The 15,753-nt window shown below is 48.1% G+C and overlaps 1 protein-coding gene across 4 annotated transcripts in view; it reads right to left on the reverse strand.

Annotated features, from left to right (window-relative positions):
• The window catches only part of MYO16 (myosin XVI), a 579,863-nt gene that overhangs the window by 65,008 nt on the left and 499,102 nt on the right, over nt 1-15,753 (reverse strand). For 3 of the 4 annotated variants that reach the window (XM_059144127.1, XM_059144125.1, XM_059144128.1), the window contains exons 29-31: nt 13,997-14,093; nt 9,220-9,466; nt 7,081-7,352 (exon numbers count right to left, since the gene is read on the reverse strand). In XM_059144127.1, coding sequence (XP_059000110.1) covers nt 7,081-7,352; nt 9,220-9,466; nt 13,997-14,093 — 616 coding nt within the window. The remainder of the gene's footprint in view (nt 1-7,080; nt 7,353-9,219; nt 9,467-13,996; nt 14,094-15,753) is intronic. The other variant, XM_059144126.1, reaches the window with a different exon arrangement.

Consider the following 15,753-nt stretch of genomic DNA (forward strand, 5'->3'; position numbering starts at 1 on the left):
TGACTTCGAAACCCTTTCTCCAGACCTCAAAAAGATTTGAAGCAGTGTCTCATGCACACTTCCCAAGCAGCAACACCGTAGGACTCCTAAGAATATCAAGATGATCGTTCCAGAGAACTCCTGTAGAGAGCCCAGAGTAGAGATGACATTGTCTCAAGTTAGTGTCTGTGGCTTTTCACCACTGGAGTGGATACAGAGTGACTCACAAGAAACTCACTAAGCCTTTAAAGGAATTGTATCAGTGTTTACCCAAAAGGGCAGAGTCATTACCAAATGGCAAGTTCTGGTGCCTCGGGATGTTATGAGCAGAAAGCAGGCTGAGAGATACCAGCCCCAAACAAGTTGCCTCTTGCTCATTAGGAATTATAACTCAAAGGTGAACCAAGATTGCAGACCATGGGCCTGAGAGCCACAGAAAACCATTTCCAGGCACCAGGACTCAATCCTACTCAAGGCCTGGGCAACCTGTGCCCAGGTGTCCTTCAGAACTGCTATGTGCCTTCCAAGTGCCTGGTCTCCAGTCAAGGGCATATGCACCCATCCCTGCAGGGTCTTCTCACTGCAAGGAGTAGAGCCTGTCTTTGGACCGAATGGGGCATCCTGGAAGAGCTCTGCACCTGAGCTGCCAGGAAGCCTGGGTCTGACCAACGCAACGGGATGGGGACTTTGGGTCTGGGCGTGGTGGACTGAGGAGAGGTGGATTTGGGGGTTTGGAAGAGGAGTGACTATATTTCATATGTGGGAAAAGTGTGAGTTGTTTTTGTCCAGTGGGTGGGTTGGAATTGTATTCTCCTAGAATCAGCCACAATAGTGTTTCCGATCCTGTTAAGAGGTCGAGTCTGTTTCTCCTTCGTAAGCCTGGGTGCACCCTTGGGACCGCCTGACGGATGGGAGGGATGTGGTGAAGGTGAGGCTGCCTGGCGTCCCCTCCCCCAGAGCACGTGCCTCTGACACGCTGCTTCTCTGTGTATGAAGTCCAGGTCCCCACCAAAGCTGCCACCCCGCATGAACCACGTGGAGGAAACATCTGGAGATAGGGACGCCCACATCGTCCGGGTCCTCACATGGCCGACGAGCCAGCATGCACAGGCCAACCTTCAGATGATTCCAACTACCAGCCTGCAGCCTCTTGAAGACCTTGACTGAGGACCACCCGGAGGGGCCCATAACGACTGAATTTGAATCTTTGGGCGTGAGAACTAGAAGCTTCAGGCTTCATAAAATACAATTACAAAACCACAGAATATTAAAGTCTCATTGCTTTTATGGGTGTTTCTCTGTCTGTGTGTGTTCATACAAATACTAATAATTCATTTTAAACATGGATGGAAGGGCTACAAACAATGAACTTTTATTAAGGATTTTCTTTAAAAAAATAAGGAATTTTCTTAACAATGTTTTGAGTCCTAATACTGATAGGTAAAACACCTGTGACTCCATCAGGATGGGGTCAGGCATTCATTTCCACAGTCACAGGACACCTTCAGGGCAAGGCCTGGTGTTGTAACAGTAGCTTAAGTGTTAAACCGAACATTCCCAGCCTCGTCTCTTATCTGAGCTACCGCGCAGCGATCTAGGGAATTAACGTCACTCTGAGGTTCTGTTAGGAGATAAAATGTTCTTATACAGAATGCATGCCCTTTGAAGGTTCCCTGAGGCATGTCAGGTGGCTTTTAAGGCACCGTTTTGAGTAGGACACAAGTTATTTGGCCCTATTCTTCCTGAACAACAGGTACCTACATAGTTAATCTACAAGAAAGAGAAAATGAATGAGAAGCTTGTTCATCAAGGAAATAGTTCTGTCTGTGCATGCACATATCCACCATATTCCAATCCCTTCAGAGTGATTCTGCGTAGTTTCAGAGGAAACCTAAGGCTTAGCATAGGGCCCTGGACAGAGGATGCTCAGCTAGACGCCAGCTGGCTGGACGCAGAACCATCCCCATACCCGAGTGAACGTAGTACCAACCTATAACCAGCTACAAAGGGGGGAAAAGGGCTTCCATCGATGGAGCTGTGACATATTGCGACCTGACAACATTCTTTTTTTTTTTTTGGTGGGAAACGTCCATAACGTTTGCTGTTACCCCGCCTACCCCCACTGGACTTCAGCTCGAATGGGTAACGCCACTGAGATTTCCTTCTCAGCCTCTTCTCAGGCTCCAACAAGGGGGAGCGCCCTTGCCCTGTGCTCCACACCACCTCCTCTCTTGGCCATCGGTCTGCCTATCTTATCATTCATTTGCCCATTTACCTCCCCCGGTGTCTGTGGCCCTCTGAGGGGAGGCGGCCTCATGGAGTAGAGTTCATTTCTGTGTGTCGAATGGACTCATGTGTCTACGCTGTGAAGCACACACTCTTACTCTTCTTTATTCAGTAACATACTCTCAGGATGATGTTCATCAAATATCTAATTTCTGTCAAATTTTAGCGAATAGGAAAATATAGTTAAGGGGCTTCTGTGAAAAATGCACTGACAGGCCAAATCCAGCAAATCTCAAGGCCAAATTGTGGTCATTCTGATTTACTGATAAGAATCGACTTCTGAATAGAACTGCCCTATGACCCAGCAATTGCACTATTGGGTATTTACCCTAAAGATACAAACGTAGTGATCCAAAGGGGCACGTGTACTCGAATGTTTATAGCAGCAATGTCCACAATAGCCAAACTATGGAAAGAACCTAGATGTCCATCCACAGATGAATGGATCAAGAAGATGTGGTATATATACACAATGGAATACTATGCAGCCATCAAAAGAAATGAAATCTTGCCATTTGCGACAACATGGATGGAACTAGAGCGTATCATGCTTAGCGAAATAAGTCAGGCGGAGAAAGACAACTATCATATGATCTCCCTGATATGAGGAAGTGGTGATGCAACATGGGGGCTTAAGTGGGTACGAGAAGAATAAATGAAGGAAGATGGGATTGGGAGGGAGACAAACCATAAGTGACTCTTAATCTCACAAAACAAACTGAGGGTTGCTGGGGGGAGGGGGTTTGGGAGAAGGGGGTGGGATTATGGACATTGGGGAGGGTATGTGCTTTGGTGAGTGCTGTGAAGTGTGTAAACCTGGTGATTCACAGACCTGTACCACTGGGGATAAAAATACATGTTTATAAAAAATAAAAAATTATATTAAAAAAAAAAAAAGAATCGACTTCTGTGTGAATGGAAGTAATACAAAGAAATGCATTCCTGTAACATGCATATGTTCCATAAATATTTCCCGAGCGCCTGCTGTGTACCAAGGGGTAGTCTTGAGTAAAGATAAACACAGACAGTGAAGAGAGATGGAATGTTATTTCCAAATTAAGCTACACAGATGAACTATTCTTGTATAAATATAAACTTATGAATTTATATTTGTATCATTTATAAATATATAAATGGTCTTGCTGGGAATGGAGTTATACAGCAATTTAGTTTTAAAAATTATGGATTCTGCAAGGTATTATTTCTAAGGAACGGGCTGCTGCCGTCTGAAAGGCTGGAGGGTGTGGAGATCACGTGACAGGAGAGTGAACAGTGAAGGCTGGCGCTACTCCAGCAAAACCTCTTGCAATCCCCCCATCCAGCAACCCCAAGCCTGGGAACAAGTCTGCACCGTGGGCTCAGAGAATCAAGTCTCCAGAAGGGTGCACGAGCTGGGAGCTGGGAACCCCCTAGACAGGAGAAGAAGCAGCCCTGTTCTTCCTGCCCTAGTCACTTTGGCAAAGAGCAGCCCTCGACTTTCAAAAAATAGCACAGTTGCTATTTTTGAACAGCGCAGGGGCTGGAGTGCCCACTGCTCCTGCCATTGAAAATCTGCCTGTAACTTTTGACTCTCCCCAAATTCTCCTACTGATATAGCGTGCTGTTGCAGAAGCAACAGTCCATGTATGTGCAACTTACATATGTATTAGATACTGTATCTTTACAACAAAGTAAGTGAGGGAAAAGAAAATGTTACCCAGAAAATCAGAGAAAATATGTCTACGGGGTCGTACACTATGGAGAAACAATCCACGTATAACCGGCCCCAGCCTGTGCCGTTCAAGGGTCAGCTCTACTCGCAAGCAGTTGGCCCTAACTTGCTAATAGTTTGCACACAAGTGTCAGAATTTACTGGCTCAGAAAATTGCTTCATGCTTCTCAGGGACAAAGACGGTGAGAAAAAAATAAAAGAGCTCTCTCCATTGCCTGTCTTTATTATGACCGGGTTTACTGGGTGAAAACCTATGGGAAAGGCTTAATGTGACCTAATCTTTGGCTTCCTGGCTCTCCTTCTCTCGTCAGACCTCCCTTCACCACGTAACCTTCGGAGATGACTCAGCAGCTTTCCCTGCAAAAGAAGAGTGTCTGAACGCGGTCTTTTCAGTAGCCAGAAGGAATGGATCAAGTAAGAAACTGACTGGGTTGCGGTCCTTGTTCTTATGAAATCAAGGCTGACACAGCATTTTAAATAGCAATCCGAGTTTCTTCCTGTCTTCTCCAGAAGGACAGTTTTGTGACATATACAAAAAGCCCAGCACTGACCTCAGGGTACAAGCGTGGAGAATCAGTGGTGTCTGAGGGGATTTTCTGCCATGTTTGAAGGTTCCACACCCCACAGTGTCACTAATGACTGAGGAACTGAGTTCTAAATTTCACTTAATTTGAAGTTAAATGTCAATAGCCAGACATGGCTAGTGGCCTCTGTCCTGGACACCTCCACTCCTGTCACAAAAGCATAAATGGGGCCATAGCCCCTGTGCATGGGGGGTTTCTCTCAGAAGGGTGTATGGATTGGAAACCCAGGCAACCAGACCTCCATTGGGCCTGACTCCTGATAGCAGGGAAACCAGGAGGCACACCTGCCCGATTGGATTAGCAGGTTTGAGGGAAGAGTCGTCTCCAGCGGCAGGAGAGGCAGTGGTGGGCATAGAGTCACGTGAGGAGTCTTGTAAGAAAGACACACAACGTAGACAGCATCAACACACCACCTCCAGGGCTGGCCTCCAAATTCTGAGTTCACAGGGTTTGACCTGCGCAGGAGACCCCGACAGGTGACCTCGGTCACGAGCCGGCTGAAATTAGGTTTCAAGAACTTAACTTTCTCCTGAAAGTCTTGCAACCCTCATGGCATCCCATCGTGCATTCTGAACCGCCAGACTGCCTGGTGTGTCCTCACAAGAGTGGCAACGTCCTGTCCCCTGCTTTTATATGTATTTTTTCTCTCCTATGGTTCTCGGGTCACTTTTTCTTAATGGACGTGTTTTGATGTCATCCCCAGTACTTTCTCTCCCTTCCCGATGACGTGACTAGTTGGCACCAGCTGAATACTGCAGAGTCTCAAGTCCAGGGCAGACGGCTTTGGAAGGGGCACACACTGGAGTTTTCAGATGGGACGGACTATTTTGGGGCCGACCTCCTCAACTCGGTAGCGCCTGTGTGCAGCGTTGGAGTCAGGGCAGGGGGCTGCCTCGGCCGGGCTGTGATGGTCAATCTCGTTCCGTGTTTTCCAGCTTCTGACGCTATGCTGGGTCTAGTCCACATTTCTTCAGTTCATCAGTGTTCGCCTGCAGGAGGCCATTCTTCCTCTTCCAATAAACCCAAGGGAGCTTCCTTGGGTACAAGTTTTTCAGCTCTATACCACAAATCCTGGGCAGAGGTTTGAAAGTAGGGCTGGAAATCGGATGCACCCCCTTGCCCCGGGAGCGGGTTTACGGTCTGTTTAGACGACAGCCTCTTGTGGTTCGTTGGGGGGCCGGAGAAGGTCCTGTATCTCCGTTGATCCGGCGCTAACCCTGGGTCTGCGCTCGCCCCGATGTCCCCCTGAGCCTGTCCTCCCGAGGTTTCCCTGAAGCCGCTTTCAACTTTCGTAGCTGTTTTTGGTGCCGTGACCTCGAAAACACACTTGCACGCCTCTCCCCAAACTGAGGAATTTCTCCTACATCTCCTACATTCCTGAATTATCATGACATGACTCTACATTACTGTACTGATGGCATTTTTTAAAAAAATTAAATATTCTCTTAGAAATCCATTCTTTTGGGGCGCCTGCCTTCAGCTCAGGTCATGGTCTCTGGGTCTTGGGATTGAGCCCTGCATCGGGCTCCCTCTCCCTCTGCCTGCCTCTCTGCCTACTTGTGATCTCTCTCTGTCAGATAAATAAATAAAATCTTTAAAAAAATTCTAAAAAAAAAAAAAAAAAGCTTTAAAAAATCCATTCTTTCTGAATGTGATGATGAAGCATCTTTCCTGCTAGCTGGGGCTTTCACTGCTCATGGCGTCGGAGCCACAGTCTTTCCACTGCCCCTGCTATTACCCATCTCCTCCCGCAGATGGGTGCGTGGCTTCACCATGATTTCGTATTCTTGGCTCCTCTGCTGATGGAAGGAATTGTGATCCATCCCGTGTCCAGGTGGAAGTTTCTCTAGCGGAACCTGCACGCCATTCGTTGTAGAGTTTCACCCCCCGCCCCGCACCTCCTCCCCTACCTGGTGTACGTTTTCTCTGAAGCCGTGATACGCCGAAATACTTTATGTACTGACTTGTTCTCTGTGTCGAGCATCTGTCTTCCCACACGAGAATGCAAACCCCGTGAGGAAAGACGATCCTTTTGTTTCAGATAGGATGTATCCTGGGCCTAGGACAGGGCCTACCTGTGGGCAGGGGGTACAGAACTCTGCGGTCAGTACCTGCTCTGCCCACACGTCCTGCCTCTGTTTTCACTCTTTGAAAAATGAGTAATTAGGCGGTGACAGTCACATGAACTAGCCATTGTGAGATTTCAGGCTTGTAATCAGTGAACATGTTCCCGGACAAGGACAGACACCCTGGCGTGCTCTGGTCCGAGGCCCCCCGCCCGCACTGATGCTGATGGGGAGGGAGAGTGAGCCAACGATACACAAGTAGCTCTGCCCCGACACCCCGGGAGCGCTGAACACATATGATTTATACTGAATGATGAAAGAGCTGCCGGCAAGCTGACAGCAGGACTTATTTCTGTCAAAAATAGATTAGGGCAGCGATGCTGCTGGCGCATTCAGACACCGGAAGGCAGAGCCCCAGGCCCCGACCAGGCGCCCACTCCTTCCCCCTGCTGACCTTCACCTGCTGACTCCCGGGCCGCTGCCCACAGGCAGGCGCTCACGGCCTCATAGGAGGCGCTCAGCCGCGTGGTGGGGTCCCTCTTGGGCTTGGGCGGAGGCTGTTTCCGTGGGGAGGGGAGGCTGCTGCCGTCATCCAGGCTGGACACCGAGTGCAGAGACGGAGAGCGGGCGGACGGGCCAGCCAGGGCCTGGATCAGGCCGTCCGCCGCCAGGGGGCCCGGGACGCAGCTGTAGTGGCAGTGCCTCGGTCCAGCCCTATCTTCGGCTCTGGGGGGACAGAACACAAAGAGCCCAGATGCGTTATTGAGACGGTCACAATGAACCCGCTCACGCAGACATAATCTGGCTTTTTGGTGAACGGCCTTTCCCTGGGGTCCGAGGATGCGGGTCTGTGCTCTGGGACCGGCCGCACCCGGGGAACGCTGCCCACCCTCCTCGGCTGCTCACGGCCGCATGAGCGCGGTGCGGACCGTCGCGGCGACTCGGAGAACCTCAGCCCGCGCAGCACTGCTCACAGACAGCCACGTTTTCTACCAGGCGCGCGCTGAATGAATTTTTCACACTCTGATTATTAAGCAAATCAAAAAACCAGAATTTCAATCTGAATGATAATTTCTGGGAAATCCGTCTTAATAGAGAGTTACTGATGCATCAAATGCGGGGAGTTCATCACCGTCTCCCACTGCCAAAGAGTACGCTCTTGACTTAACACCAGCAATGGTTTACGCTTCTTTCTCTCTCTCTCTCCCCTTTTCTCCTTGCCAGTGAAACTCCACGAGCAATTATTTAATGATGGGCAGAATGATTATTTTTGTTCGGTTCCCCCATCGGTGTGTACAATGCCAAGCGAACTGTTGGTAGTCAATAAATAAATGGGAAAAGACTTCTTCACTTAATTTTATATCAAGCAAAATGAATACATAATCAAATGGGGAAATTGGGGTGGCTGTTGAGTTCCAGCAGCGAAAATAATAAATATTATTCGGGAAGTCAGATAAAATTGATAGTTATCTGGTTTAAAAAAAAGTCCCTTCTGGCTTCACACGTCAATGTAATCGTGTACCAGGGAGATGCCATGCGTTCATCGCACAAGGAGTCTCTGAGCATTTGTGTTTGTAATTATATCTTTGTGTGACAGCACACCAGCCGGGGTGGGGGAGCCACCACGAGGCAGAGCCAGACACCCGTGTAGAAGATGAACTAGCCTCAGATGAAAGCAGGGCACTCAGTGAATAATTTGTTTTCCCTGTAATGTTTAATTACAGTTTTCCGTATAAAGGGAAGTTTTTCAGTATTTAATCACGGAGATATTTGAAGCTAATTAGCGAGAGACACATCGCCATTTCATCTTTAATAAAAAATCATTTGACATAGGCAGCCGAGGCGAAGGGGAGTCATTTTCCGTGAGAAACGACCAGCTCATGCCAAGTTTCTACGGAAAAACAAACACCTGCCTGACGCCGAGGGAGGACCCAGGTCCCCGAGAGGGGGCCCGAGAATCAGGGGTGTCCCCGTCCTTCAGGGAGAGGCAAGACCGGTAAGTTGGAGAAGCACCAGGTCGCCTCCACACTTCTATCCCAAGCTCAGCGTCCAAAGTGAACTTGACGATGAGAAGTGTTTCCCCCGAATTTTCCCGTTGGCAACGAAACTGACAAATTACTAAGGGAAATATAAGACCGACAGAGCACCGATTCCACTTCTCTGTGTTCGGAGTGGCTTCTCTGTTGTTTGGCTCAGATTTCCAGAAGTTTCTATGAGTCACCTTATATATATAAAATTCTTGTATAAAGATGTCAAGAACCGAGCTGTATATTTTTGCTAAGACAGAAATATGAGCTCCCTTAAAACCGTGGCCTTGAGACAGTAAGCGATGCAGCATCGTAGGGGAAGTGATAACCGTTTCATACGGAGAAACTAGCAGAGGGCATCCATTGCGTGAAAAGAAAGCATGAGAAGGGACCCTTTTAGATTGCTCGGAGGTTTCGAAGAGCAAGTCACCCACACGCACGCCCATGCTCCTTCCCGTACCCACCGTCATATTCGACGGAACCCTGCATTAAGGACTACTGGGATTTTCTTGACTTCACTGGATCAATGATAAAGGTAATTAAAGTTGCATTTGATCTGCCTTTACCTTCTGGTTCCTGCCTCCGGCTTGTGTCCGGCGTCCACCTTCACTTTGTGGGAAGTAGCATTCATTTCGTTCCGCAGCCGGTCATTTTCACGTGCAATGTCAGAAGCGTTCTGAATGACCAGGGCGTCGTAGGTCTTCAACCCCATGTCTTCCGTAATCTGCAGGAAGCTGTTGATGGACGTGACCTCTTGCTGTCTGATGCTCCTTTTCCGAAGCAAGTGCTGGCGTGCGAGAAACCCTCTTACAACTTCCATAAAAGAACACAATCATGGGTCAGTGAGAGGAGCAGAAGCGAAACCCAGACACACACACAGTCCCAACACACGGATGCCTCGTCAGATGCATCTCACCCAGAACTGGGATTTACAAAACCTTCTCATCTCATGTTTGGGAAGGGATCTGCATTCAGCAACAATAACACCTAAGAGGCGAAATCTATAACCTAAGGAATGAGACATCCACACTTGTTTTTGAAACGCAGGCTAGACATGATGGTCCGGACGAAAGAAAGAAGGTCAGTGGGGAGGAACCCGGTCTAAACCACAGAGAATTCTGCAGTGTGGCAGCAACTGGGCCACTTTAGGGGGCACTGCTCATCTCTCGTTATATCCCAGTAGAACAGAAACGGCTGAGGCTTCTGGAAGTCGTCTTCAAAAACACGCACGTATTATTAATAAGACTATGATTGAACTCCTAAAAAACAAAACAAAACAAAACAAACAAGCAGTGCATTTAAGACTCTGGAAAGAGATTATGTGTGAATTGAGGACATCCTTCCTGCTCTCCAGGGAAAGGGTGCTAGCAAGAAAAATGTGTAAGAATTAGGAGAAACAAACGAGTGAACACACTTTGAAATTGCTAATATGTCAGTAACAAATGCTAAGACTTGAGAACAGAAGTAATGATGCCCACCATTTAAAGGCATTTCCATGTTTCGGGCTCTCCATCATTTCATTCCCACTTCATATGAAGGATGATTCATAAACCATGGTCTCCATTGTGCACCCAGAGAAAGAGAAGCTTAGTGAAGCTACGAAGGTTCCTCCATGGAAGCACAACCAATGGAGGGTAGAGCCAGGTTTCAAGTCTCCGTGCTTATGCACCCAAACTCATTCCCTTTCCTCGGGCCACCCAGATGCTGCTTGAGCTCCCTAGAGAGCAGGTCACCAACGGGGACGACCCCGGGAAGCATACTGTTGTCAACACGAAGAAGAACTTTCTAACGATGAGCGGTGTGTGCACAGGTCGGGCCAGCTCCTGCGACAGGGAGTCAGCGTGCCCGAAAGGGTCAACGATCCCTTTTCCTGGGTGCCGTGAACAGGTGCAAATATCCAGCCACGCCTTTTGACCTTAGGACGCTACCCCTTCCAATTCCAAGTTTCTAAGGTCAGAAGGAGTTGCTAGAACTCTAAGAAGAACTAAAATCTCAGGGGAAGAAACCAATGTGTGTAGCAAAGACACTTTGTTTTGTTTATAGTGTCGAGGGTGGGGGGAAGTCCTGTAAAACATTAAGTGCTTTAAACTATTCTCTGCTAATAAAAGAAAAAATGTGCGGCTTATCTAGAATATTCATTTTGATGCCTTTATTCGATTAGAAGGTGGAAAACCGAACACAACTTTCCATAATTATGGCTCCAGAGGCAAATAATATGCAGACGTCTAAAATGCTTAAGGTTCCCCCGACCCAATGGCAATACTAAATATTCAGTTACTTTGGAAGGCAGCTGTATGAAGTTCACTGTGAAACAGTCATGCTGAACCCATCTAAAGGGGGAAAAGAATTCGCAGTGAAAGGTATGATCAGACTTCCCGGAATGAAAAATGCAGCATAGAAGGCAGAAGCATCAACCATGCGGTGGGCCTGAGAGATAAGAGAAGAGCTCAAATGCGTCCATTTGCTCGCTTGTTCCTGGTACAGTAAAAAAAAAAAAAAAAACTGAGACATTGACTTTTGCAAGGGTGAAGGTGAGGGTATATTCAAGATGTTAATCTTTCAGAATAAAGGGAAGATTAATGTGGCCACGGCGGACGTTTTGTGACCCCGTGAGAGAAGAGCTATTCACCGCACGGACATTCACTGGGGGCCCTTGTCCCACATCCGGGAGATACCAACTGCTGAGACTTGCTTTCCTCAGTTAGAGGCAACTCGTAAAAATAAATTTGTCACAATCGATCACCAATACTTGTTCTCTTTCAGACAAGTTAAAAGTTGGCTCTCCTGACGCTTCCAGCCAGAACCAAGTGAACATATAGGGTCAGGAAGAAACTTCCATTAGGAGTCACTGAATATTAAAATGCTTAAAGTTTAGGCTTTCTCCCCAACCTCACCATGTACAAAGGAAAAACGACAACCCTTGAAAAACAAAAAATAACTCCAGATTGTATAAATGTTGAGTAAATTTCACACTAGTGAAAAGTACTGAAGGGATTGTTCCAAGAGATATAAAAATAAAAATCAATAATTAATGCTTTGCATTTAAGAGCCTGTAGTTCTAAAGATACTTTTACCTCCATTATTTCATTTATGCAATCTGAAATTATGGTTTTTATTATGAAGTCACATTTTTAAGACCTGTCTCAGTTTTTATCTTCCAACATGAGGGGATACCTAGAGTTCTTCTTCACTTTCAGGTCAGTAGGGTCACCTGACTGTTTGCCATTAAATCAGGGAGATGTACCTAGTGAGCACCCCTGAGCGAAGAAGCAGTACACGTTCTTCTCCTTGTGTGGAAGGGAACATTTCCAGGAGAACTCGGGATCCCGCTCTACGTGTGGACACCATGACAGTAAATGGGATTCTCCATTGGCCCCAGAGCTCAGGGCTGAGGGCACTGGTCTGGGCGACGGGGCCCCCATCCCAGCTCCAGCTGAGGCTGTAAGGGCAGATGTTGAATATGGAGGGGGGCCCGAGACTCTGCATTTCTGACTGGTCCCCAGGTGGTGCTCACAGGCACAGCAGGGGAGTGGCTGAGCCCATGCACAGAACTGCAATGGTGGAGTGCAGACTGACCTGGGACCCCAGCCTCTCCTTCCATGGATGAAGGACAAAGGGGCCAGATGCTCATAAGCCAGAGAGGAGCAGGGGTTGCCTACAGTTGGGGTGGACTGCCTCCATCCCCAAGGCTCTCTGCACCACTGCTGACCTCCAGGCTGCTGCAAGGGGCTTCGGCAGCCCAGGCGGAACCAGCCATGGGACTTAGAGTCTGGAGGATACGGTGGACTGTGCCGGGGTCCTCTACTGTGTTTCTCGGGCACTAGATGTCCATGTTATGAAGAGATGACTGCTTGGAGTCATTGAAAGGGTCTTACTTGAGAGCACTGGGGGCAGAGGGCCAGAGGCTGGGGGTGGGGGAGAAGTCCAGGTGACTGTCGACAGGAGAGGGCAGGCCACCTCTCAGATGAGCAGCACGCAGGCTCCTGCAGGTGTGCTCCTGCAGAGCCAAGAGCCGCCCTTGAACACCTGTAGCCACGTTAGAGAACCCCCAAGGCCAGCCCACATGGGGGCCAGGCAGACAGAAGGGCTGCCCTGTTCCCTTCCTGTTGCCAGCCCCAGGGGTGTGTAGACAGGGGGAGACCCACGCCCAGACCCCCCACCCCCACCCCTGCAGGGCCTGCAGTGGTTAAGAGGGATGGTTCAACTTGGAAGGCGGTTCTGACATCCAAGCATTTCTCTTGGAAGGCGGTTCTGACATCTGAGCATTTCTCTTGGAAGGCGGTTCTGACATCTGAGCATTTCTCGGACGGGGCCTGTACTTCTGTGGAGACAGTCTGAAGCACCAGCATCTAGCAGGGTTTTTTAACGATCAGAAAACGATGGGGCCCCCCTTGGAGATTTCACGCAGGGGCTCCATGGACAGAGGCTTGAACAGAATCAAACCGATTTCTGCATCCACGAGCTGTGCTTGTGTTTATTTCCGGAGGGATCGGAGAGCTAAGCTCATTATAACAGGTTCTGCCAAAACTAGCCTGTGTATCTCCTTCTTTTACCTTTCTTCAGATATCATTTATGATATCTAATATAATCAAATCATTAAGCACATTAAAAATTAATGTTAGTAAGTGTATATATATTTTATAGGTGGCATAGTTAAGGTTTTGTTTTTTTGGTTTTTTTGGTTTTTTTAATGTGCCCATTTGCAATGGTCTCTTGGATTTTTGCAGGGGAAAAAATTCTGCACGGGATCTCTCCCAACACGAAAATGCTGTTGCTGTCGGCTATCCAAGATAATAGTCCGATATTATTGTCTCTATAAAGGAAAGGGAAGAGTTAAGGATTTTCCCAAGCCCGTGGAGGGTTCCATAAAATCCCAGCGTACCAGGGATGCTGATGGAAATGGCTTATATATGATTCTTAGGGGCATCTCAGTGCCTCGTTGTGGTGGACGGAGGCGGTGGTTCCCAGTGAAGATTCAAAGCTACGTCTTCCTGCCCTGTGCTTTCTGCCCAGATCAACAAGTGTGAATATTTGCAAGGTGCTGGCTGCGTACATTATAAAAGACGAATAGTCCCTCTTCATACCTCTGAGGGGTGGGGGTGAAACTTTGATATGAAATTTCATGTGGAATGACTACCAGATACAGCGGGGCCAAGCAGGCGTGCGCTGATTTACGGGAAGGGCTGTCTCAGCTCCCGGGCCTACCCGCATGTGGTGTCATCGCGAGGACAGAGGGGCCCACCGCGGAGAAGGTCCCACCAACATATCAACTCGGGGATGCCCTACGAGACTCTGTATTTCACAACTCAGACAGGTTCAGAAAGGCGAGGGCGTGATTGTTACCTTTTTGGCAGATGATAATTTTTCTCTGGAGCCGCAGGCACAGATCATTGAGCTGGTCGGCGTGCCAGTATTTTAGAAACACTTTCCGGACTCCCATCTAAAACACAAACAGCAGGAGACATGACTGCACGAAGATACCAACAATGGTGCTGGGGGAACAGTCAGGCAAGAGATTTCTCCAGAAGAGGATTAGAAGAAACGCAGCTAACAATATTAATTCCGGTACATTTTCCCTAATTTCTTTTCCAAATGCTATGACATCTACTTGCAATCCCAAAGGTTTTATTCGAGAAGTGTGCTTGCCGTGTGCTCACATGGCATTAATGCTTGCAAAGGCCCACACAGAGAGTTGTGGTGACCGTGCCATGTCTGGCCAAGAAGCGACACAGGCCTTGACCCCCACCAGGAGCTGAGACCATCCCCTTCTCCTCCCTCGGTGATTCTTTCCTTTCCTCAACTCTATGCAGAGTTGAGTCTAGGAGAAAGAAAATGATAAAACAAAAAGACCAATAGACCCCATAAAGCGGACACACAAATGTGTCATTTCCATAATTGTTTCCCACTACATGTTACTGTACGTTATCATACACCGACTGTTCATAGGCCCACAGTTACAAAGCTGCAGCCCCAAAGTAGAAAGTCATTGACAAAGTCATCTATGCGCCATAACCATCTAGTTGATTCTGTAAATGACAGTACAATAAGCATTTCCCTGAAGGATTTTAATTATTTTATTTTATCTTCTTTTGTTTATTTATTCATTTTTTCTGCAGCATTTTTAAGAAGCGTGTTACCAAAGCAGCGTCCGCAAAAGCTACGGTGGTGTGCAAGCTAGCCTGGGCGCACGGCTGCAGAGGAAGACAGCGGCCAAAGGGAAGTCTTCAAGCCACAGAATGAGAAACCACACCCATGCGTTGTCAAAATAATTTTCTTGGGTGTCGTGCGTATTGTTTAAGAATTCCCAGAGCTGGGGGTAGGTGTGAGGAATGCCCTTCACCGTGTAAATTCTCGTAGGCTTTGGGGGGAAGCAGGCGTAAATAATTCTGAGGAGGCTGGTAAATACTGACAGGAGGTGCTGGGGGAGCTCGGAGGTGAGGTTCTGCTAGATTAGGAAAAAGTAGTGCTCTGGCGCCCCTCGTGAAATGTCCAGGATCATCTTCTTAGAACTTGGGACAAATGCCACCATGACGAGAAGGCTCACGCGTGTGCTCCCGAGCATGCACGGGGTCACTGAGTTGCGAGCACCCCTCCGCTCCAGCCCACATCACAATGACACCTTGCGCAGGTCACACTGTGCACACACTGTCAAGCACTGGAAGGGTTTATAGGTCAGACATGTCTCCAGAATGCCTGGCCAGAGGCAGTTTATGAAGCTTTTTATTTGGAAACTGAGTTTATTCCAGACCTATGCTGTCATGCCCCATCTAGCTGTCACATCCCCCTAGCTGGCCCCTTCACCACGAAACACATGGTTGTGCAAGAGACTGGGGCCTGAGTCCTCCGTGGTGGCGGTCAGGCCACTGAATCAGATCATGGGGCAAGTTCTCAACGACTGTCCTGTCTCAGAGGCTCCTGCTTGACTGGAGGCTGTTCTTTGCTTAGTTTTCTTGTAGTTTGCTGAGATCTGAGACACTCACCTGGGTGGGGGGCTACAGAGAGCTGTTACTTTTTCTCACTGTGTTGCCATTCTCTCTCCCGAGTTATTTTCCATAATTCATAGTCTTTTTCTTCCCCCCTTCCCAACTGCTGACTTATTT

This window comes from Mustela lutreola, chromosome 13 (assembly GCF_030435805.1).
Source record: "Mustela lutreola isolate mMusLut2 chromosome 13, mMusLut2.pri, whole genome shotgun sequence".
NCBI classification, from domain to species: domain Eukaryota; kingdom Metazoa; phylum Chordata; class Mammalia; order Carnivora; family Mustelidae; genus Mustela; species Mustela lutreola.